The 23,162-nt window shown below is 44.6% G+C and overlaps 2 protein-coding genes across 6 annotated transcripts in view; one reads left to right on the top strand and one right to left on the bottom strand.

The window, feature by feature from the left end:
- LOC110327373 (MAPK-interacting and spindle-stabilizing protein) overlaps positions 1-9,455 on the bottom strand; it is an 11,472-nt gene extending 2,017 nt beyond the window's left edge. For both annotated transcript variants that reach the window (XM_021206318.1, XM_021206309.1), the window contains exon 1: positions 9,143-9,455. The gene's annotated coding sequence lies outside the window, so the exon portion shown is untranslated. The remainder of the gene's footprint in view (positions 1-9,142) is intronic.
- Positions 9,456-9,549: 94 nt separating this feature from the next.
- Positions 9,550-23,162, top strand: part of Ppp2r2d (protein phosphatase 2 regulatory subunit Bdelta) — a 39,771-nt gene continuing 26,158 nt past the window's right edge. For 2 of the 4 annotated variants that reach the window (XM_029538133.1, XM_029538131.1), the window contains exon 1: positions 9,822-9,883. Coding sequence is in view for 1 of the 4 variants with exons in the window: in XM_021194273.1 (XP_021049932.1) it covers positions 9,697-9,703; positions 9,791-9,883 (100 nt within the window). In the remaining 3 variants the exon portion in view is untranslated. Of the gene's footprint in view, positions 9,704-9,790; positions 9,884-21,071; positions 21,174-23,162 lie in introns of those variants that run through there. The other 2 variants (XM_021194273.1, XM_029538138.1) reach the window with 2 other exon arrangements.

Below are 23,162 nucleotides of genomic sequence, written 5' to 3' on the forward strand. Positions count from 1 at the left end.
TCCGCCTGCCTCTGCCTCCCGAGTGCTAGGATTAAAAGCATGTGCCACCACGCCCGGCTTAAAAATAGACTTAAAAAAAAAGGAAATAAAATGTATGTAGATCAACAAAGGAAACAAAAAGGTCTTTACTATGATTATCCCATTGTCTATGTGGAAAATTCCAACAAAAATACCTCCTGGAAGATCTAAGTGATTGCAGCCAGGCTACAGGACAGAGCCACCACATAAAGGCTGACTCTTTCCTGTGTACCAGCGCTATAACCGCGCATCAAAAGAGCTAACATCAGGGTTCCAGGGTCATCAAAACAGCAATGTCAGAGGGGCATACGCATCAAAAGAGCTAACATCAGGGTTCCAGAGTCATCAAAACAGCAATGCCAGAGGGGCAACACCAGCTAATGTCATGGAAGTTCATATGGTGACAAAAGGCAAAATAGCACTCTACTTGAAAAAATAAATAAAAACAAAGGAGTAGAGGAGTCAGTTAAAGATGGGTATACACAAGGATCAACACATCTCTGACAAAGGAGCTAAGCTATAACAACGGTGCAAGGAAAGTCTATTCCACAAAAGCTGCTGAAATCTCCAATGTCCACAAGCCAAAAACATATAACTTAGACACAGAGGGACACCTCTCAAACGTAGCTCAAATGGATTAGACCTAAAGGCAAGGGCATATTAAGCACATACGATCTCTTTAAAAAAAAAACTGTAAGCGACACCTTTGTGTGGCATCGGGTTTGGTGATGAGTTTTTAGACACAATACCAAAGCCAAATCATAACTTGTGGAAGAAAACCTAAGCTGGACTTCTCTAAAATGTCAATGTCCCATCTCTGAGGGATAGCTTTCATGGAAGAGAAGCCATGCAAGCTTCCAAAGGAGGGAGGTAACCAATAGCCCTACCCAGCTCTGACACTTACGAACCACAGCAACAAGCAGCACAGCACAGGAACCCAAAGGGTGCAGTGGGGGTGCGCATACCTCGGTGGGAACCAGCAGCTCTCTGGTTGGACCTAAGACCAATTCAAAAGGAAGAAAACGACGCCTGGTGCAGGGAACCTAGCTAACCACTCAGCACTAGTGAAGTTACAGATATTGGAAGAAAATCTACAACCACAAAGTTACTAAACCACCATAATTCTAACAATCATCTAAGCATGTGTGTATCCTTAGACCCACAGATAAGTACAGTCTTCACCTATCATTAAGGAAACTTCTCTTGCATGAGATGGAGACTACAGAAAACTACAACCAATCAAAATGCAGAGTTGTGAAGACTAGTCCCAGTGGCTACATGTACAAAACAGTCCTGCACCTAAGGCTCAGAGAATATTGTAGAACAGAGGACAGAAAGATTTTAAGAGCCAGATAATCAGGAAGTTAGTTTGCTTCAAGAGTCTGTCTCCTGGTAACAACAGAAGCTACACTCGTAAGTCTCACCAACATGACTCCCCCAAACATGAGCTGAACAAGGACAGCACCAATGGATATGCTGACGTGGACAGGGAAAAGCCCATGGGACTCAACCCTACACCAAAAAACACAGGAACCCGAGGGAAGCTGGGGACGGAACAGCACAGCTCTCTAGGAAAGAGCACAGCAATTGGTTGTCCAGTATCAAATGGTCATCGCTGAAGATATACATGCAAATAGCATAGTCCACATTGAATAGGCTATATTTACATGTATATATATATATATATATATATATATGGTATGTGTATGTGTGCATGCATACATACATACATATGGTATATAGTATGACAATATATATATGCATGTATATATATATATATATGTATGTGTGTATATATATAGATAGATAGATAAAATGAACCTTATATATCCCTATATAAACATACACACATACATGCATGCAAAAGCTCTTCTAAAGGAGGCCATAAACTTGAGGGAGAGTGGAAAGAGTACTTGGGAAGGTTTGAGGGAGGAAGGGGAAGAGAAAAATGTTGTAAGTATATTGTAACCTCAAAAATTAAATAAAACATCCCTGGCAAAGAGCTCAAACAGAGGAGCCCAAAGAAACAGGGCTGGTTGGTATACTGTTTTATCCAGCAATTGCCACAGACTTCATGGCTTTCAGTAACAAAAATGTACTTTCCCTCAGCTCAGGGTATCAGAAACACACAACTGGCCTCACTGCAGTCTGGGTGGGCGACTTCCAGAAGCTCTGAAGTCCTTCCTGCTTGCTGCCTTCTAGCCACAGGGACAACTAAAGCACATCACTGCAGCGCCTCACAGGCTCCATCTCGCCTCCTTCTGCTTTTCTCTCTTTGCATCTACATTAAGATCACTTTCCACAGTATCTGGGACTTGAGACAACCCAACCATGTCACTATCTCAAGACCCTCAACTTGGTGCCAGAGAGATGGCTCATCAGTTAAAAGCATTGGCTGTTCTTCCAGGGGACCAGAGTTCCCTTCCCAGCATGGTGGCTCACAGCCATCTATACATCCAGGCCCAGGAAATCCAAAGCTATCTTCTAGCCTGCACAAGCTAGACACATGTGATACACAGACAATGCAAACAAAACACCCATACACGTAATAATTTGTAAAAGTCTTTCATCTCAATCATAACCAAAACTTCATCAGTGAGGCCCCTCCCACTCATTGTTCAGGAAATGCAAGCATAGCTACATCAGCTTCAGCAGTCAGCACAGGAAAGGGTTAGCCTATGGAGAAATGGCACATTATCTCACAAGGAGGTGTAAGGGGCCTGAGATCCCCTGGCTGGCTTCGGCATCTAGGTAAGGGTTAGGCAAGTTCTCATAGCTCGTGAGGAATCATGGGAAATTTCACTAATAGTATCAGACAGATGTTGGGTTCTTAAAGTGACTCCAGCATATGGTTAACATAAGGGCTGAAAGGAGACAAGGATCATTAAAGAAGGGTCAGCCAGACATTCCAGCTCAGAGAGAAGCTATGGCAGAAGCTGCCTGATAGACTTTGTCTCCCAAAACAAACTGTGGGCTTAGCTTCTGCCTGGGAGGAACCAGAACACCTCAGACCTAAGAACAGGCACAGCCATGTATGTGCTCAGATCAAGATTTCTGAGTTCAAGGCCAGCCTGGTCTACAAAGTGAGTTCAAGGACAGCCAGGGCTACACAGAGAAACTCTGTCTAGAAAAACCAAGTCTTTTTTTTCCAAATATTTATTTATTATTATATATAAGTACACTGTAGTTGTCTTCAGATGCACCAGAAGAAGGCATCAGATCTCACTATGGGTGGTTGTGAGCCACCATGTGGTTGCTGGGGTTTGAACTCAGGACCTTCAGGACCTCAGAAAGTGCTCTTACCCACTGAGCCATCTCAACAGCCCAAAAATAGTCTTAGTCCGCATAATGTTCCTGTTTCACATGGAACAGAGACACTTTGCCTTCTCCTCTAAGTTGAGACTTGATTTCTACATCAAAATAATAATAAACCACAAGTAGTTGATGGGATACGTTTTTTATCAGGACATGTATATGTTTACCAAAACTTCACAGCCATAAACAAGATGCCTGGCCAAAGTTGAGTCTCCTATAAAAACCTGAGCCCAAAAGTCTTACCCTTGAGCCAGACACAGAACAATGAGCTGTGCCTCTGAGGCAGCCCCACGTTTTCCCCAGAACCCCAGAGAGTAGAGACCCACTGTGCTTTGTGAGGGTGGCTAGGCCAGGTCATCTGTCAAGGAATGCAAACTTGTACACACACACCTGTCTTGATTCCACTCACTTTCATTTCCTTCGCTCCCTTCTTCCTTCTCCCATTCCCTCATCTCTGGCAAGCAGTGAGGACCAAGGCCAAAGGTCAGGGCTAGGCCAAACGCATAGCTCACATGCATCTTGATGATCACACCCCTACTCAAACAGCTAAGATAAAAGGTTTCTGTCCAGGGTCTTACCGTGGGTGTGCTAGTGTGTATAAATTCTGCCAGTTTATACCGGCAGGGCTAGGCCTCTGATTTCAAGGAATTTCTCCTCCCAGGATGTTTTAGTGAGCACATAATTCCAACCAGCATCCACTTTGGTCTCTTGGAGGACTTCCAAAGTGATCCCTGAGTTGCTTCCCCTGTCTCATCCAGCAGAGGGCAGCAGCTCCCTAATGAAGAAAGTACCTGCTGCCAGCTTTTGTGCCTAGTGAAGCTCCAACAAAAAGGGCTGGTACTTCCTTCCTTGGATATGTATGTATGTATGTATGTACATACATATGTATGCATCAATGTGTATATGTGTGTATACATATATATACACACACACATATACGTACACATGTATGTGTGTGTATATATATATATATATATATACACACACACACACGTATATATATGTATGTATGTATATACGTATGTATGTGTGTATGTTTATGTGTACATGTATGTATGGACTGGGACCCACAAATAATTCCCACCTCTCTGAAACTCAGTAACAAATATCTCACTGAAGTCACAAATAAGGCTTGCACAGAATTTTGGTAAACTTTCTGGAGCCTTCCTAACTCCTTATGCTCAAGGCTAGGAACGGTCGATCCTAACTCTTGGTGATGAAGAACCTAGTTCGGATAAGCTAGAAAGGCACAGGTGGCACACACTTAGAAGTTAGCATATACCTGTGTGGTGGAGTACACCTGTAATTCCAGAATTAGAAAGACGGAGGCAGGCAGGGTCAGGAGTGCAATGTCATCCTGGACTACATAGAGAGTCCAAGGTCAGATTGGCCCACATGAGACTCTAATACTCTAATAAATAAAAGGAGGGTGGGGGGAGAAGGTGGGAGAGAGGTGAGACTTCCAATCTGGTGGCACAGCTTCAATTCCTGACTATTGGGCTCCTGGCCTTGGCCACTAGGGCGACACCTTCTATAATCACCTGGCTCCTGCATGGGGACCTGGGGTGCTGCTCCAGCCGGACACATTAGGGTGTCCCAGGCACCACTGTCAAGTTCACAAGACCAAGCTCGTGGGCACCCACTGTGTTAGTTCTGAGGGCTCAGAGGACAGGACCTGAGGCCTGTTGAAAAACACATTCTTGCATATCTGTCCCTTCCTTGATATTTTTTACTGAGGGGCAGAGGCCTCCGCTGTAATGAGTCACTAGGCTTGGTGGGGGTTCTGATCCTCATAGTGGCCCTGTTTTTAAAGGTGACTCATGGGGTAGATGACGGGTGCTAATAGGAAGGGGCTGCCCTAAAAGGGCTTTCCATAGAGCAAGCAATCAGAGCTGAGGCAAGAGAGAGGAGCCTGTGCACAGGGGCTCTCCTTAGAGAAGCCCTCACTCCCCACATCACATCAATCAAGCTGACATTTCCTCCCACAAGAAGATGAGACACCTCGCATTGTTAAGGAGCTCTGATGTACAAAGAGCTTTCCCCAATATACAGGATCCCTCAGTTACTAAGATAAATGGGGAAAGATTTGACATTTATTGTGCATAATTTAAGTTCAAATAGGTTCCCAGTGAAGAAAAATTGCAAGTTGCTGAGCTGGGTCTGTGTCTCCAGCTCCATGCCTTCTGTCACCATTTCGGCTCTGCACTGCTCTTGAGCTGCCCTGATTTTATAATTTAGAGAACAAAGCCATATTGTGGAATATTGGGAAGCTGTATTTCTATTCTTGAAATGAACTTATCCCCATCTGTGAATTATTTCTTTTTCAGAAAAACACTTAAAATGAGCAAGGTTTTTTTTCTCTGACTTTAAAATATGATTCAAAAACATCAAATAGCTGACAATGTTTTTTAAAATAAGATAAGAAAAGAAATGCCAAGTATCTATCAATTTAGAGAGGGAAAGCGATCCCAAGCCTCTGGACCGCCTCTGAGAGTCTCTGGGCATGGGTGTGATGAAGTGTGCATTCTGCTCCTAATTAAAAGCCTGCTGTGTTGCTCTAAAATGTGGAGCAGAGAAGTGCCGGAATATCCATGCATGAGTCAGGATGAACAAACCAGCTGCACCCCACCCCGTCAGCAAGGACAGCAGGTCTCAGTCTTTGCTGCTACTTTCACCTTCCCTTCAGACATGGGCAGAACAGCACCATGGAAGCCAGAGGGCAGCAGAAGGGGCAGATGTGCTCCCATAGGTAAATGCCATGGCCTTGGGAGCTCCTGAGCTAATAATGCAGGTAAGTGGAAAGGACAGTGCTTTGTTCTGACACCAGGCCTTGTGGATCCTGAAAGTTAAGAACTTTGTGCTCAATCTTTATTCCTATGGGAAGAGCTTAGCAGTAAGTGCCTGACTCATACTCTAAGCCCTTCGTGGCCTCTGACTTCCCAATGACATACATCTACCAGACCCAATGGATACATATTAGGTAATTCACCTGCTTCTGATACCCTGGGTGACACCCTAGAAATTCTAGAAGTGTCAGTAGAATCTGGCCAAAAGCAAGCTCAGGGATTCCAGGCAAGGAAGCTGGCAACTGGACTAGCAACTCCAGCAAGCATATAATTGTCCCGGGAGCCCTGCCCCTCAGTCCCCAGGGCTCCTCTATGCTCACCTGCCCTCTCCCCTAGGTTCCTGTCCAGCTCCAAGAAGTCCCAAAGTCTGACTCAGGATGGGAGCTTAGACTGAAGTTAGTGCTGGTTTACAGCTACAGGAGTCAAGCAAGTTTCTACAACCCAATCTGGAGTTAGGCTATGACTGTCAGCACTACTTGGAGGGTGTCTCATTTGAATGACACCTACTCCACTCCCGCACCAAAGCCACTGAACTGTCCATGTCTAAGGTTAGATAACATACACCTCACCCCTCCCTCAATCCCTATCACCCATCAAGCTCACAGATGCTACCCAACAGCCTCAGCACCCATGTTTCTGGCTAAAGCCCAGAACCCCACCACATGCTGAGTTCTCATGCATTCCCTCCTGTCAACCCGCTTACACAGTAGACAGAAATGGCTCAAAGATAACCTGCTTCTGATAGACTCTGAGCTCCTGTGCACAAAGACTAGATCAGTCTCACTCAACAGACACACAATATTTGTTTCATTAGTTACTAACAGTTACTATGGAGACCTTAAGATCACAGAAGGCAGGGGCTGGAGCACAGTGGCTTAAGGTCTTTAAGGAATGACCCACAAGGGTTCTCGGTATAATGACAGAACCACATCCTTAGAGGACAATACAGACAAGAGAAGAAACGTGATTAGAGAGGAGGTGGAGAACAAAGGCAGGTACTATCCTACTCCATATAGCATAAGCAATAGAAAATGATGGGGCTAGAGATGGCTCAGTAGGTAAGAGCACTTGCTGCTCTTTCATAGGTCCCTAGTTTGGTTCCGAGTACCTATGTCACACAGCTCCCTACTGCCTATGACACCATTACTAGAGGATCCAACACCCTCTTCTGGCCTGGGTATAGATGCGCATAAATTTTAAAAAGTTAAATTTGGCCTATGCTGGCTCATGTCAACTTGACAGGGTGGAGCCATCTGAGAGGAGGGTACCTCAATGGAGAAAATGTCTCCCTCAGATCTGCCTGAGGGCAAACCTGTTATTTTCTTAAGAAGTGATTGATGGGGAGGGGTCCAGACTATTATGGGTGGAGCCACCTCTGTCCTGGTGATCCTGGGTTCTGTAAGAAAGCAGGCTGAGCAAGCCATGAGGAGCAAGCCAGTAAGCAACTCACTTCCATGACCTGCATCAGCTCCTGCTCCCAGGATCCTGCCCTGCTTGAGTTCCTGCCATGACGTCCTTCAATGATGGACTATAATGTGGAAGTGTAAGCCAAATACTGCCTGTCACTAATTATTAGGGCAGCTACTTACAGTTCTGTCCATTCAGACTGTCATTCTTCATAGAGAAGCATCCCAGTGCGCACACACACACACATCTGGGACAGTGCTGTCTAGCTATGTGTCTTAAACACGGAGCTACAACAAGGCAGAAAGGAATACTGAGCTTATTTGGCATTACTTGCGATACCCATGCCTACATGGAGTCTGGATAAACTTAAGTTAGACCCCAGTTCTGCAAGGAGTCTCAGAATGCTTCTTCCCAGGCTTGGAATTCCTCCTCAAGCTCCTCCCAATACGTCCTCCCAGAACTATACATATGCTCTTAACTCTCCCTGGAATGTCACCTGAGTGACATTCCTATATCCTCACTACTCCATGTCTCTTATTCTTCTCCATTACTCTCACACACACAGACACATACAGCTCATTTTCTCCTCCTACTTAACTGGCAGACGGTTCTTTCAAAAACAACCCTGCGTGCTGCTGCTGCTGCTGGAAAGCACTACTCCTTCATGACTTTCCTCAGTTCTTGGCCATAGCCAGCCCTCTCATGAGAGTTCACCCCTTGAAGACAGACAGCTTCCTGCTCTGTCCTGGACCATCTTGCCTCCACTACTATGACTAGCCTTCCTTGGCCACTCTGTTCTCCCCACAGCTTCTTGCTGCCCTTTAAACACATTAGCAAGCTAGGTGTGTTCGGTGCTTGTAAACTCAGCGCCAACGAGGTGGAACCAGATGTATTTCAATTTAGAGACCAGCCTCGTGTTATATGGCAAGACCCTAATCAAAGTGTGTGTGTGCAACTGAATTAAAAATAAATTAAAACATCGAGAAAAATAAAAGGTCAGGGTGGACCAGCGTGTGCGCCGGCTGTTCCCACTTCTAGCAGCCGCCCAAGACGTCAGCCTGAGATTCTTTCTTATCTTCTCCAACTGCTCTCCTTAAGATACCAACTGCTCCAATCTCCTTCCCACTTGACTTTCCCCAGGTTTTTCTTATTGTCTCTTCTCCACTGAAGAGTAAACTCCACCAGGACAGACACATCACCTCTACACAAGCAGCATCCCAGCCAAGACTGAGAATAGAAAAGGCACTTGCTAAAAGGCAAAACATTTTTGAAGTGGAGAATGCTCTGGTTTGGAACAACTGCCCTCTAGTGGTGCAGTACGCTCACTGCCAACTTCATAGTGATTTCGGATACGTCAAGCCCACGAACGAATTAATTCCTCTTCATGCTAGGAAAAACACACCCACAAATAAAGCAGATGTCGAGAACGGTTCCCTAGGGCTATACTGAGAGCTCAAAGAACCCCTGAAGGGGCACTCTGATGAGATCGGTGCTCAGAAGCTACGATCAAAGATGCTGGGGGCAAGAGAGCCTGGATGATGGGCAAAATTACGCACGCAGGTGCTGGGTTCCAGGTGATCGGGGGTTCAGAGGCCCCGCCTGCCCACGGCCGAGCGCTCTCTATTGGCAGATCCACGGAGGTTCCGCGTTCCCGTTGGCTCAGCTGTAGGAAGGGCCCAGGCCTTCGAGCATCCAGTCCAGCCGGCCGCAGAAGAAAAGTCTGAGGCCTTAAGAACGCAGAGGGCGTCGCGTCCTAGCCCTGACACGACTCGAGAAGGCCGCCTCTCTACCCGCCAGCGGACTACGCCTAGACACCCTCTCCGTGGACCGCAGCGGCTACGTAGGTCCGACCTCAAGACAGCTCGCGCAGACGCAGTCGGCGCACGGTGCGCCCCCGGCAGCCCCCGCGGCACTGACCGTCGGAGGAGGCGGAGGGGGATGACGTCATCCGGCGGGGCGACGGGCATTGGGCGCCATTTTGAAAAGGGGGAAAAATTCCCTCCCCGGCGGCGGCGGCGGTGGCGGCAGCGGCGGCGGCGGTGGCGGCCGGGGCTGAGCGCTCGGAGCGCCTCGGTCGGCCGCGCTCAGCTGGGCGCGTCCCGCCCGCGCCATGGCAGGTGAGGGCCGTGCGCGAGCGGGGCGGGCGGGCGGACGGACGGTGGCGGGGCGGGGCGGGGCCGGCCTGACGGCGCGCTCTGTTGCAGGAGCCGGAGGCGGCGGCTGCCCGGCGGGCGGCAACGACTTCCAGTGGTGCTTCTCGCAGGTGAAGGGCGCTGTCGACGAGGACGTGGCGGAAGGTGAGGCCCGACCGACACCCCCCCCCGAGCCCCGCAAGGTCATGCTCAGCTGCCGGTCGGAACGCGGCCGCCTTTGCCCGCCCGACCGGCGTTGTCCCGGGAGACCCTCGGCCGGCCGGCGGCCGAAGAGAGGAAGGGGCGTCCGTAGGGAGACGGCTGTGGACGCCGTCCTGGGGAGAGACTGCGGCTGAGTCCCGCTTCGGGGGTCTGTCGGGGAGACGGCGGTGGACGCTAGCCTTGGGAGGCTCTGGGGAGATAAATGGCCATGACGCTGGCCTCGGGGGTCGGTGGGCACACATGGCCATGGAGGCCAGCCTCGGGAGGCTGTGCGGGAGATGACCGTGGACGCTGGCTTCGAGGGTCTGTAAGGAGGTAAGGCCGGGGCAAAGGTATCGAGCCATCTAAGGAAGATGTGGCCACAGGTCTTTGGAGTCTGCGGTGTCCAACGATCTTAAATGTATGTCTCGCTCGAGTCTGTACGGAGTGAAACAGGACTGTAGACACTGGCAGCGACCCCGGGGTTCCGCTAGGAGTTCGTACCACGGGGTGAGGTGAGATCACCCCGTGATCTGCCCCGTGAGGTGGGGGGCACCTGTGAGGTGGGGGTCATGGCAGTTGGTCTTGAGGCCCTGTGGGGTAAATCAGGTCCCAGACACTAACGTGGGAGCCCATACAGTATAAAGGGGCTTTCATCTCCCTGGCACCTGTATAAGGGGGAAGGAGAACCATGCAGGGTTATCAGTCTCTGGGGGCCCGTGCTGTGTGAGACTGGACTCAGGATGGGACAGAGCACTGAGTGCTCTGGGTACCATGCTTGTGGTCCTAGGTGTGCTAGTCTGCCCAGCCCAATCTCTGGCCAGCCCTGGCTCTCCACCTCTTGGTGTTGAGCAGGAGGAACTTACTTTGTCATGGGGTCTCCTGAAGCTCTGCAGTAGGGGCGGCTTTCTTTTTTTACTGAATAGTGTTTTCTCTTCCCACACTGCTCTTAAAAGTCACTTCTCCAGGCTTAATTCTTAGTTGTTTGTTTTGTTTTAGATTTATTGGTTGATTGCAAAAGGTTCTTGGTGTTGTAGCCGGGCATTAAACTCTCTCTGGCCCATCCAGCCAAGTGCTGGGATTTCAAACACACACACTTTGTGTGTGTGTGTGTGTGTGTGTGTGTGTGTGTGTGAGTGAGTGAGAGAGAGAGAGAGAGAGAGAGAGAGAGAGCGCGAGCGAGCGCATCGGCCTGCCTGATCATGCCCCTGCACGTGTGGAGGTTAGAGGACAACTTACCAGAGTTAATTCTTTTTACCATGTGAGTCCCAGGGATGGAACTTGGGTCATCAGGCTTTATAGCAAATGGCTTTATCTGCTAAGCCGTCTCATCAGCTCCCTTACAGTTTATTTATTTATTTTTGTTTCATGTAGCTCAGATTGGCCTCAAACTCCCTCGATAGCTGAGGCTGGCATTGAACTGTTTCTGAGACAGGATTTTTCTGTAGAACAGTCCTGGTTTTGTGCACCAGGCTGACCTCAGGGGTTAAAGGCATGAACTGCTATGCCCAACTTTGACCTTGAGTTCTTGATCCTGCTGCTTCTACCTCCCAAATTCTGAAGTTATTGGCAAGCATTGCAGTCAAAGCCCAGCTTTCCATAAGACTATTCCTTAACCTCAAAGCTTCAGTCTGCTGCTTTGTCTTTCCCCTGATGACAGTTTAAGTGTGCCATCGTTGTACGTAGGTAGACAGGGAAGTAGGAGAGCCTGGAGACTGGGATTTATTCTTAGAGATTTGACATTAGCATTTTATATTAGAGCAACTTGTTCAATGTCTAATAAACATGGGCTTTTCACTTTCTTTTAAAGAAGTCTGTTCACTCCACCCACGCTCCTCATCACTAGCAAGCTCTCCTCAGATGTCCTGTCCTGCTTCTTGTTCGCTCCTCCACCCTGTCTCTTCTGGAAGTGTCTGGCTTGACTCATGACCCTTGAGAACATCTGGAGGTCTGTGGTACCAGGGACATGCCTGGAGCAGGTCATCTTGGTCTGTGAAACTACTCTCCAAAAGTTGCAGAGGTGCATGGTTTCGGATTAAGTTGGGTGACTTTTATGTGGCGTAGTTTATTGATTTTGTTTCTTCTGTATTGGCATAAAAAGTATTACTGTGTTTCATTTTTCTTGTGCCAGGTAAGTGACAGGTCAGCCTTACTCCTGTGAGTCATCCTACTTGATAACAGTGGTAGGGAGGTTAGGCTGCCTTAATTTGGGGTTTCTCTGTGGTTTGCGCTTTATTGATCAGTTAAATTAATTCAAACCGACTTAATACTTTGGAAAATACCATTCTCTCCCTGAAAAATCACAACAGAAATATTTTGTTGCTTGTGTTAAATTGATTAGAATTTTTTGTGGGTTTTGTTGTTGTGTTGTTTTGTTTTACCTGTTTGTTTTGTTTTGTTTTGAGATAGGGTTTCTCTGTGTAGCCCTGGCTCTGTAGACCAGGCTGGCCTTGAACTCAGAGATCCTGCCTTCCTCTGCCTCCGCCTCCGCCTCTGCCTCCCTGAGTGCTGGGATTAAAGGCGTGTGCCACCACTGCCCAAGCTTTTTGTGTTTTTTTTAAACCTGTTTTAAGTAAAACTTTGAGTGCATTTAAAATTTTAGTTTGCAAGTCTTTTGTATGTATGTGTGTATAATATTATGTGATTACCTGTATTTTTCTTTTTAATTGTATGCATTCACAACTTTCTGTTTTAACTCACATACTTCTTAATCCATCTTTTTGTCAGATAGACAGAGCTTTGATATTGTTTGATTTATCAGTAATGGTTTAAAAGGGCAAAGGTAGTCATTGGCAGCTAGGTCTTGTACCAACATGAATCACGACCACAATCTTATCCAAACTCAAGCTTGAAGGAATGTTGGTGAGAGATAATTAGGAGGTGGCATTTCAAGGGGCTTATTTCATGTGCTGATGTTTGGATTTGAGATCTTAAGGTATGGCAAAATTTATGTGTTGAAACTTGTAGCTTGTGAGGCTTTTTGTTCAGCTCTGCAAAATTCCATGAAGACCTACTCCTGTTTCGTCTTTCTGCAGTCCTGGGCATAAGCAGTCAGCTGTGTCCTAGAGATGGAGTCTGAGGTCTTTTGACCTGGCAAGCAGTACTCAGTGAGTCTAGGGGACAGAGGGCAGGGTGTAGACAGGCTGGCCAGGCCGGGCAGGATGGCTCTGTTTGAGTTTCATGTTTTTAATCTAATAACCCCTGATAACAACAGTGAACTGTGTAGACTTTGCTGCATTATTTTTATGTATATAAGAATTGGATTTTGCTCTGAGTCAGGTCAGCTCTTTGGCTGAAAGTCGTGGTTTCATTGTGTGGTCAGTGAGTCCTATATACCTGAAAATGGGAGCAAACTGGGCTCACAGGGAGATTAGTAATTGTGGTGTTGATGCCCAGATGTGCAAGTGGCTGACAGTAGTGATTGGTTCTCCTTGCCCTGCTGGAGAATAGATAAAGACTCAAGAATCAAAATGGCAAGGCCAGGAGACTTGCAAGTACTGGGCTTAGGAATGCTCACTCACTGCTCTATTTGGGAAGATTTTGTGGTGTGTAGTGACCTGCAACCAGCCTCTGCTCTGTCCCTGAACATGCTTTCTGCTAGTGAACATTGCATGACATTACAACCTTTTCATGTTTGTGCTTGGTAGACTGAGTCCTTAAGGCTGGCTATCACCTCTCTTTCCTAGGCCTTGCACAGGACCAAGCCAAAAAGCAGTGATACTTAACATTATTGGGTACTTGGTATTCCAGAAATTGTGCAGAGGCACTACCTGTGCCAGTTAGTTCAGTCTTTACCCATCAGAAGGCTGTTCATCCCAGTTTCAGATGCACAAACAAGGCACCAAAGAGTGGTCAACTCAGCTCCATAGCTATACTAGAGCAGAGACAGGGTGTGAAATTATGCTCCCTGTCTCAAAGGCCTGCGTGCTTTACTGTGTGCTGTGTTTTAGCCAGCCCTGGGGAAGCGCCTTGTAGGAGCCAGCTGTCCGTTAGCAGAAATTGTACCTCTAGCAATTGAACTTAACCCTTTGAAAACACAGGAGAATAGCTTGCCTTAAAAAGGAATGTTTATCAGATAAAATAAGGTCAGTAGTAAGAGTTCAAGTGTTGTGTCATTTTCTCAAACTTAAAAAGTAGGCATCATAGAAAAGTCAAACTGGATCCCTGCCTAACAGTTTCTTGCAGCCAGCTCACTCACAGAGAACCTCAGATCCTCTTTCTTTTTGTGTCTATTGGTTTTTGGTTTTTGTTTTGTTTTCCCAGAAGAAATGGGGGAACTAATAAAAGAGAGTCTGATGTTGAACTTGGTGTTTTTGATTACTAGATCAACCAGGGGGATGACATCTGGTTCCTTCATTTCAGAGCTTGAAAATGTAAATGTCACATCTTTTTGTTTAACTATTTTGTTGTAGTAATTTTTTTCTTCATTTACATTATTACTATACCTTCATCCCCTTCCAATTCCAATCCCCCACTGCCTGGCAGACTTCTTTTTCTTTAGTAACATTGCCCATGTATTTGTGTTTAGGACTGACCACATGGAATTGGGTAACCTGTTTCTTTTTTTTAGCTTTTATATTTGGAAAACATATCAAAGACAATTTAGGAGAATGGTCCACATGGCTTACAGGGATTAACCAGGTTTCACCAGGTTTGGTAGCAAGTGCATCTATTTCTACTGAGCCATCTTGCCAGCCCTGACATAATACTTTTTTAATCAATGAGGTAGTTTATTGCTTTGAATTCAATTTTAATCTTTTTCTCCCTAAGGAATAATACAAAGTCAAACTAACAGTCTATATGTTTAACTCCAGGGTGAACCTTCATGGTTATAAAAGTGACCTAACAAGCTGGGTGATCTGGCATAAATAAAAAGATAATAGATAATCTCCCCTTCGGGGTCACATGATGTTTTTAAAGAAACAAACCCCAAAAGGAAACAAAATGAAGGGAAGTTGGGCTGAAGTCTAGAGGTAACTGTGTTTTGTTGACCATAAGATACATCCCATTTCAGAGATAGTAAAATAATCGGGGAAGGAACACTTAGTCATAAACTTTATGTGTTAGGACTGATTCTACATAACAAAAAATTGACATTGGTGCTTATGGGTCTTTCTCCCCATCCCATCCCCCCCTTTTTTAGAAGTCTCAGTGGCACGAGGTCTTTGATTAGTTGAATTATTTCCAATTATCTCCACTCTGTTGCAGCATTTTCATTGATAAAAAGCCTCTAGGAAAGTATCTCAGGGAGAGAGCGCAGCACTGAAGCAAGTGACCCAGTCGTATTAAGTTTGCAGTGGAACTCAGCTTGGAAGGAGAGATCAGACATTGCCTCTCCCAAGATCCCTCTAGTTCTTCATCTTTGCTGAGTCAGCTACTTGCATCTTTAAAGTTGGGTCTATGACCAAGCTGTGACCTAGGTCACAGTTACATAATCATGTTGTTTGTAAGATTATCCACAGCATTTCGATTGTCCATAGCAATTGAATACTGATTTTAGTCCTTGATGTGAAGAGTTCTTGTTTGAAGGGAGATTGTGGGTTCAGAGTATGTCGAGCAGTTGCCAGTTATGAAGGCCTTTTCTGAGTCTTGATTGTCTAGAAATCACACCAAAAGATTTGTGATCAAAGGGGGTGTGGGGGGCAGTAGTCTTGTTACCAGTTAAAGTACTAAGCTGGATGTTAAATAACCAACTTGAAACGTTTGATTTTAGCTATGTTTAAGTATAGATTATTTTTTATCTCTGCAGTTAGTCAATCCTGTCTTCTGGGCCTGGCATCTTGATTTTTTTTCACTGTTAATCTGTGAGTGTCACCATCTTCACATCATTGCTCCTATTTTTTTCCTGTTCTAGATTATCCTTTTCGTTTCCTGTCTATTCTCAGTACTTCACCAATTCTTCTTGTTCCATCAAATTGCACCTTGTTGGTAGATCTTTAGCTGTTCTTCACACTTGGCCTTGGTGTGTCCTTTTACCTTGTTTGGCATGTCCTATGTCTTGTGTTAGGCTTGTGTCTTTAGGTTGATGCCAATCAGAATAGGAAGAATATATGGAAAGACACTGTGCAGAGATGTGGATACAAACCCTGTTTTTACCTTCTTATTAGCTTTGTGTCAACTTAGCAGAATATTTCTGTTTCCCTGTCCAGAAAGTGGGGGCTTCACCTATAACTATCACAGAATTGATGCAATTCCAGAGAAGCTGAAAAGTTCTGGCAAGCAGGGACACAGGATCTGGTACCTAGGGTGCAACATAGAGGAGCTGACCCTGTGCTGCTGTGGGAGACACAGAAAAGAAAGAGTTCTGTGGGGCTAAAGAAGTACCACAGTGCACTGAAGAAATGAAATTCAGTCAGTGAGTAAGGTGTTGCGTCCCTGCTAGGTCCAAGATGTGTGGAGAGCTGGAGAGAAGTGATCACTGCACAGAGGAGGGTAGGGATGGAGAAGAGAAAGTCAGGGCACAACAAGAAGGAAAGAGGGACATTTGAGGTAAAGGGTGGTTTGAGGAGAGGTATAAGAAGCATGGGTTTCTGAGAAGTAAGAGAACCCAACTTAATCCCTTGGCAGGCAGGAATGTGCTGAGAAGCAAGAGGCCAGCCCAGCTAGTAAAAATGCTATAGCCTTTGAATCTCATGCCAAAGGCTTTGAGTTGTGCTTAGTGATTATGAGCCTTAGTGATGGCAACATTGTAACTGTGTGAAGGTCACTCTGACCTTTGGAGAATGGCTGCGGGTGGGGGAGCACAGGTTCTAGGGAAAAAGTCAAACTAAGGAATTTGTACACTTCTCAACAAAGGGCCAAATGGTAATTCAGGCTTTGCACTCTGCCCTGCCTTTTCACTTGGTATGACATTGTTTGCCTATGTCCTGTGTCATGCTTGTTTCTTCAGCTTAATGCCAGTCAAGAGTACAGAAAACCAGGACACATAGAAAGAAAGGCATTGTGCAAAGATGTGAGGGCAGCTGGGCGTGGTGGCACACGCCTTTAATCCCAGCACTAGGGAGGCAGAGGCAGGCGGATTTCTGAGTTAGAGGCCAGCCTGGTCTACAAAGTGAGTTCCAGGACAGCCAGGGCTACATAGAGAAACCTTGTCTCGAAAAACCAAAAGAAAAAAGGAAAAAAAAAGATGTGAGTGCAAACCTATACCTGCTGACCTCAACTTCAAACCTGCTTGGTGGAAGGATAGTAGCTGCAGCTCATCAAAATGAGCAGGCCTGCTGCTGCCACAGTCACCTGTACAGTGTACCTTGCTGGCCGCACTGTAAATCCTGGCTCTCGGGTGTCTTAACTGAGGACTTTTAGAACTTCTGTCTGTGTGACTTAGACCTATCAATACTTTTTTATTTGAAATTAGTACAGCTTAATTTTCATTTTTTTTCCACTTTAACTCACTCTATATACTGCTCTTTTAATGAAAAACTTTTTTTTTCTGAAACAGGTTTGGTAAAGAATACTATTTTCTTACACTTAGCAGTTCCTTTAAACAGTTTATTAAGATACAAGCTGATCCTTAGATCTGTTCCCAGTTTGGGTCTCTTGCTTTGTTGAAGTTAATAAAGCAAATCTCCTCAAGCAGAAGCCATTACTCTTTGTAAGGAATGATGGTTGCTCTGCTCCTTAGTCAAGGCTTTGCTCTTTAGATGCTCCTTGGAATCTGAGCCATCAAGTATTTGGTGGGGGAGGGGGGGTAGGGGTGTGTCTTCGTGTAGCCCAGGCTGTTGTGAAACTAGCTCTGTAGACTGGGCTAGCCTTGAACTCAAAGAGATCAGCCGAACTCTGCCTTGCTAGTTCTGGGATTTAAAGACGTTTGCCGCCACCACCCAGCCTTTGCTGAAAATTTCTATTGTGGATGTATTTGGAATATTTTCAGACACTTGTGCAACTTTTGAGGTGATTTTTTTTTTAGTATATTAATATAGTGATAAGTTGGATTCACTTAAAAATATTTAACCAATTTTCCTTATCTTTAATATGTCTCCATGTGATCAAATTTACTGATGAATTTGAGTAGCTAGTTTTGTTAAGTCTTTTTTATCCATCCTCATGAGGCATAGTCTCTTTTTTGGAATATTTTTACTGGCTCTGCCTCTTGGGTGCTGGGATTAAAGGTATGCACCACCGCCTCCTCCCTCCTGTCAGGGAGCTCTTATGCCCTGAGAGGTCAGGCTTAGTAGTTCTTACTCTTGTGTTAGTATCTGTGGGTGGAGCTATTCTGATTTTTAAAGATCATTGTCTGACTCAAGAAAATTGTGTTTGTTAATGCTACCATTGATCTCATCAGAAACTTCTTAGCGGATGACTGTTCAACAACAGCAGTAGATATAGGCTCCCCAAAGTCTAATGTGTTCTTGAAAACCCAGATTTGATTTTTTTTTAAAGAATTGTTTATTTTATGTATATGAGTATAATGTAGCTGTCTTCAGACAAACCAGAAGAGGGTGTCAGATCTCATTACGAATGGTTGTGAGCCACCATGTGGTTGCTGGGAAATGAACTCAGGACCTCTGGAAAAGCAGTCAGTGCTCTTAACCGCTGAGCCATCTTTCCAGCCCCCAGATTTTATTATTGACAACAGATTTTATTCATAATCTGCTCCGAAGTAAGAGACTCACTCATTTAATAAATAAATAAATAGCTGTACCACATATCAAAGTCTGAATGACTGGTATTGGTAAGCCATTCCAAAAGAAGATAGCATTCTATGAAAACAGTGGCAGTGAGATGCCTTTCCTGGAGACAGCTGTGTACAAAGAAGCAGGACAGGCTTTGTGAGAACACAGAAAGGCCTAGCTACGGAATGAGGAGCAAGTCCAGTCAGTGATCAGTGTCTGTCAGGGACAGTCCTAAGGGAAACTGTCTCTTGGCCTTTTCTTTGCCACATGGATGTCCTGCAGGACTTGAGGGCTGCTGCTACACCATGGTGCTAGGCTGTTTGGGGCCCCTACACACAGGACAACACTGAGACAGTAGATCACATATGTGACATGTTAACACAGCTTTGACCCTTGGGTCCTCCAAGGGTTCCTGAAGATTCCACAGACCAAGCATTGAAGACCACTGCTATGCAGGAAGCTGCTAACAGTGGAATGACCAAGACAAGGCAAGTTTAAAGAACAACCACACCCTTGTGTCTGGCTAGATTTTATTGTTTTTGTCCCAGAACACAAAAATACAGTGTTATTAATAGAAAACCAAATGGTAGAGCTACAGAGAAGCTGAAAAAAAAAACAAAGACTCTCCTTGTTCTCTGATAGTCCTGGAATCCCTCCTAGGTCCCCTCTTGTAATTAACTGTGTGTGTGTGTGTGTGTGTGTGTGTGTGTGTGCTCAGCTGTCCTTTGTATTTGTCTGTTCATATTTTATGATTTTATTCTTTTTTCATAAACTTCAGCTCTTCTCATGAACTCCATATTCTGTTTGTAGCTTGCCTATTACTATATGATTTGAGGTCCCTTACCGGGAAGCTTTGTTTATGGCTCCTTGGCGCCTGGCCACAACCATTGAGCTAAAACTGCTGTGTTAATGTCATTTCACATGTGAAGAACTTGATTCCCAGGATCAGTGAGTGGGTCACTTGTGGAAGCTGTAGAGCTGTAAGTGTTCCAGACAGGAGTTCTGTCCAGGTAATGCTATACTCATGATTGGACTCAGATGTGCTTGGTCACCTTCATCTGTTCCAGTTCATTCTTCTTGGTAGCTGCATAGAATTTTGTATATAGGTAAGCTCATCCATCAAACTGACTATACTTGGTGCTACAAGTGATGGTCTTGTCTATCCATCTGCCTGCCTTTAGACATCCATCACTGAGAAGTAGTCACAAAGCAGTAGCTATACAAATGGTAAGAATTAATTTCACTTAACATTCTAGACTCTCTTCACTTATGATTTAGAGGGCTGTTTGACTTCTGTCTGAAGAGACGAGACCCCGGTCAGGCTTGTCTTTAATCCCAGCATGTCTTTAATCCCAGCACTTTAGGGGAGCAGAGGCAGACAGTTTACTGAGTTCAAGATCAGCCTGATCTATACAGAGTTCCAGGACAACCAGGACTATACTCATTTTTTTTAATTTTTTAAGGTTTTTTTTTTATCATTGTTGTTGTTGTTATAAATAGATGTGTAAATAAGGCAGGTGTGGGCTGATTCTGAATTCAAGGCCAGCCTGGTCTACAGAGTGAGTCCAGGACAGTCAGAGCTACACAGAGAAACTCTCTCAAAAACAAAAAACCCCAAACAACCCCCCCCAAAAAAAGGTAATTAAAAGTTATTTTATGCTGGGCGTGGTGGCACACGCCTTTAATCCCAGCACTTGGGAGGCAGGGGCAGGTGGATTTCTGAGTTTGAGGCCAGCCTGGTCTACAAAGTGAGTTCTAGGACAGCCAGGGCTATACAGACAAACACTGTCTCGAAAAAAAACAAAAAAAAAACAACAAAAAAAAAGTTTTTATATTGTTGTGAGTTGAAGTCTGTGTATCTAATTTCTCAGTTGCATGCCTGTACCTCCTTGTCCACAGCAGCAGTCAGTGCACACATAGTTTCTACTTGAGCAGACTGACTAGAATCACCTTCTCTGGACCTTTTCCTGTACTTTCCCATATCTCCTCTCTTATTAACTTTGACCCCACTCAGTGCCAAATGTCTCCCTACACAGTGTGCCACTGTGTATTGTACCGGAAAAGATGTGAGGCAGTTGTCAAAAAAAGCATTCAAGACGTCAGATCCTTGAAATAATGTTCCCTGCTTAGAATCCTGATAAATTAAGATATTAAAACAGTGACATTCATTTGAAACAGACACTAAGAAAATAAACTGAAATAAGAAAACTGAAAACTGTTTTCAGTTTGCTTATCTTGTATTTAAAAAAAATAAAATAAAATTTAACAGTTTAAAAAAGTAATCAGTATACGTCATTAGAATGTGTTTGTATAGTTTCTGTGGTCTGGGTAGTAGACCTAGACCTCCTTCTGTGAAGGGGGAAGTTTGTGGGTGAGAAAGTAAGCACTGTCTACATTTGTCATTTCAGTTATTTTCTTCAGAGAGGAGAGATTGAACCCAGGGCCTTAGACATACAAGGCAAGCATTCTACTACTGAGCTACATCCTTGGCCTTTTTTTATTTTGTGAATGCTCTTGCTGATTGCCCAGGTTGTCCTCAGGTCTCCCCACGCAGATGTTGTTAGCCAATGATCTTGCCTCAGCCTCCCAAGAAGCTGGAAGTATGGATGAATGCCTCTGTCTTCAGCTAAATTATCACTTTGGTGGGTAGTTTTCTTTTGTTTTGTTTGTTTTTCCCCAGTCAAGCTCTCATTGTATAAACCAGGCTGCTCTCAAATCAGCCTCATGAGTTGCTGGGTCTTGGGCCTGTGTGCTCATTTCAGCTGCATGTACCTCCTGGTTTTTCATTATCCCCAGCCAGACCTTTGTGCCCTTGAGCAGTCTTTTCTCCCCCTTGTTGCACTCCTGCTGGGCATACTGTACTCTGTCTCTAGGGATCCTGCATATGAAGTACTGTTCATCCCACTGTCTCTGCTTGGGGCATCAGCACTTCTTTCAGACTTTCCCATTTTATGACAGAATCAGATGAGGACTTTGAAAGCATGAGTTCTCAATATACTTTTTGTTAACACTTTTTTGAACTTGTTATTCTTGTTAAAGTTTTGTTTTCAAACAAATGTATTCCTTAAAGTCAGTTTGAGGTTGAGATATTGATGCACTGAGTGAACTAATTAAAAGTAACTTCAGTTTCTTTCTGAGTTAAAGAAATAAATAAAGATTGGTAATTTTTTTACCTGAAATTTGATAAACCTAATGTATTTTGTATAATTGATATCAGTTGGCCAACTTACCTCTTGTACAGTTCCTTCAATTTTGACAGAACTTTAAATTCCTGCAGGTATGTTTAAACATACTTCAATGTGTAGTATATGGAAGAGTCTTTCCGGGTTAGATATATTCCTAGTGAATGTTAATAAAGATGAAGAATAAGAAACAAGCAGTTGGGAAAGATAAGCAGCCTTGTGTTGCTAATATAATCAGGATAAAAGGTCATCCTGAAATTACGAGATGTTTCTCTTTTTGAGACAGTTCTCAAAATAATGGTTTTATTATATAGATGAGGACATCTCAGGGTTATTATGGTAATCTAGCTGTGTCTAAAGTACAGGAAAGAGAGAATGAAGAGGACTTTAATTTTTAATTTCATAGTACTTGGAATTGAACACAGGATCTTGATGTTTTGGGACAAGGAACCCAAAATGGCTTCCATTTTGAGATCTTGCCCCCACCTTCCTGGTGCTAGGATTACAGACCTGAACTACTATCCCAGCACCTGCAGAGAGGCTTTCCTGAAGAAAAGTGAATGATTTATATGACTCCTCACTGCAGATATTGTTAGCTAGCATAGGAGCAGTGAGTGGCATTACTCTTACATACATGTGGTCCTAAAATGTGAGCACTTATTAGGTAGCTAATTGGATACCATGTTGAGGGGGCCTTGCAGGGAATCAGTTATGAGTCTTCCTAGACTGACCCAGTACAGACGTCCTATACTGAGTTGTGAGTATGGGTGACATGGCATGGTTGATATGTGAAAGGAGCAAGGAAAAGTAGAAAACATGGGAAGACTTGGAGCAGGAACATTTGAAAATGCCCTGGGCAATAGGTCAGAGAAAGTAAATGGGAGAATAAAATGAAGTTATAAGTCTGTACAAAAACAGTAAGAGTTAAAATTGTATGATCAAACATGTTTAAAAAGCAAAGATTACTCTCTGGCTGAGGTGATCCCACAGCTGGGATCTGCTCTGGTAGGATGTTACATATATGGAAAATACATGCTTAGTGTTCAAGAGTATAGTAAGAATGTTGATGTTATTGTAGACAATGGACTTCATGATTCTAATTTGGCATCCAATTAGCTAGCTTGTAACTACTCACATCTTAAGACCACAGGTATTACAGGGCAGTACCACTGCTCCTTTGCTGGCTAACAAAGTAGATAGATTTGCCATGACTGGTGTATTAAACTTACTGATAGAATTTTAAGAAGATAGTAAGATGATTCAGTAGGTAGAAGCGTTTGCTACCATGTTTTGGATAACCTTAGTTCAATCTCCAGGCCCTACATGGTGGAAGGAAAGAAGGGATAAAACAAGTTGTCTTCTGACTTTCACATGAATACCATGTGTGCACACATGGGCACGTACGCACGAACACACACACATTTTTTTTTCCACACATTTTTTTTTTTT

This window comes from Mus pahari, chromosome 1, assembly GCF_900095145.1.
Source record: "Mus pahari chromosome 1, PAHARI_EIJ_v1.1, whole genome shotgun sequence".
Lineage (NCBI taxonomy): Eukaryota > Metazoa > Chordata > Mammalia > Rodentia > Muridae > Mus > Mus pahari.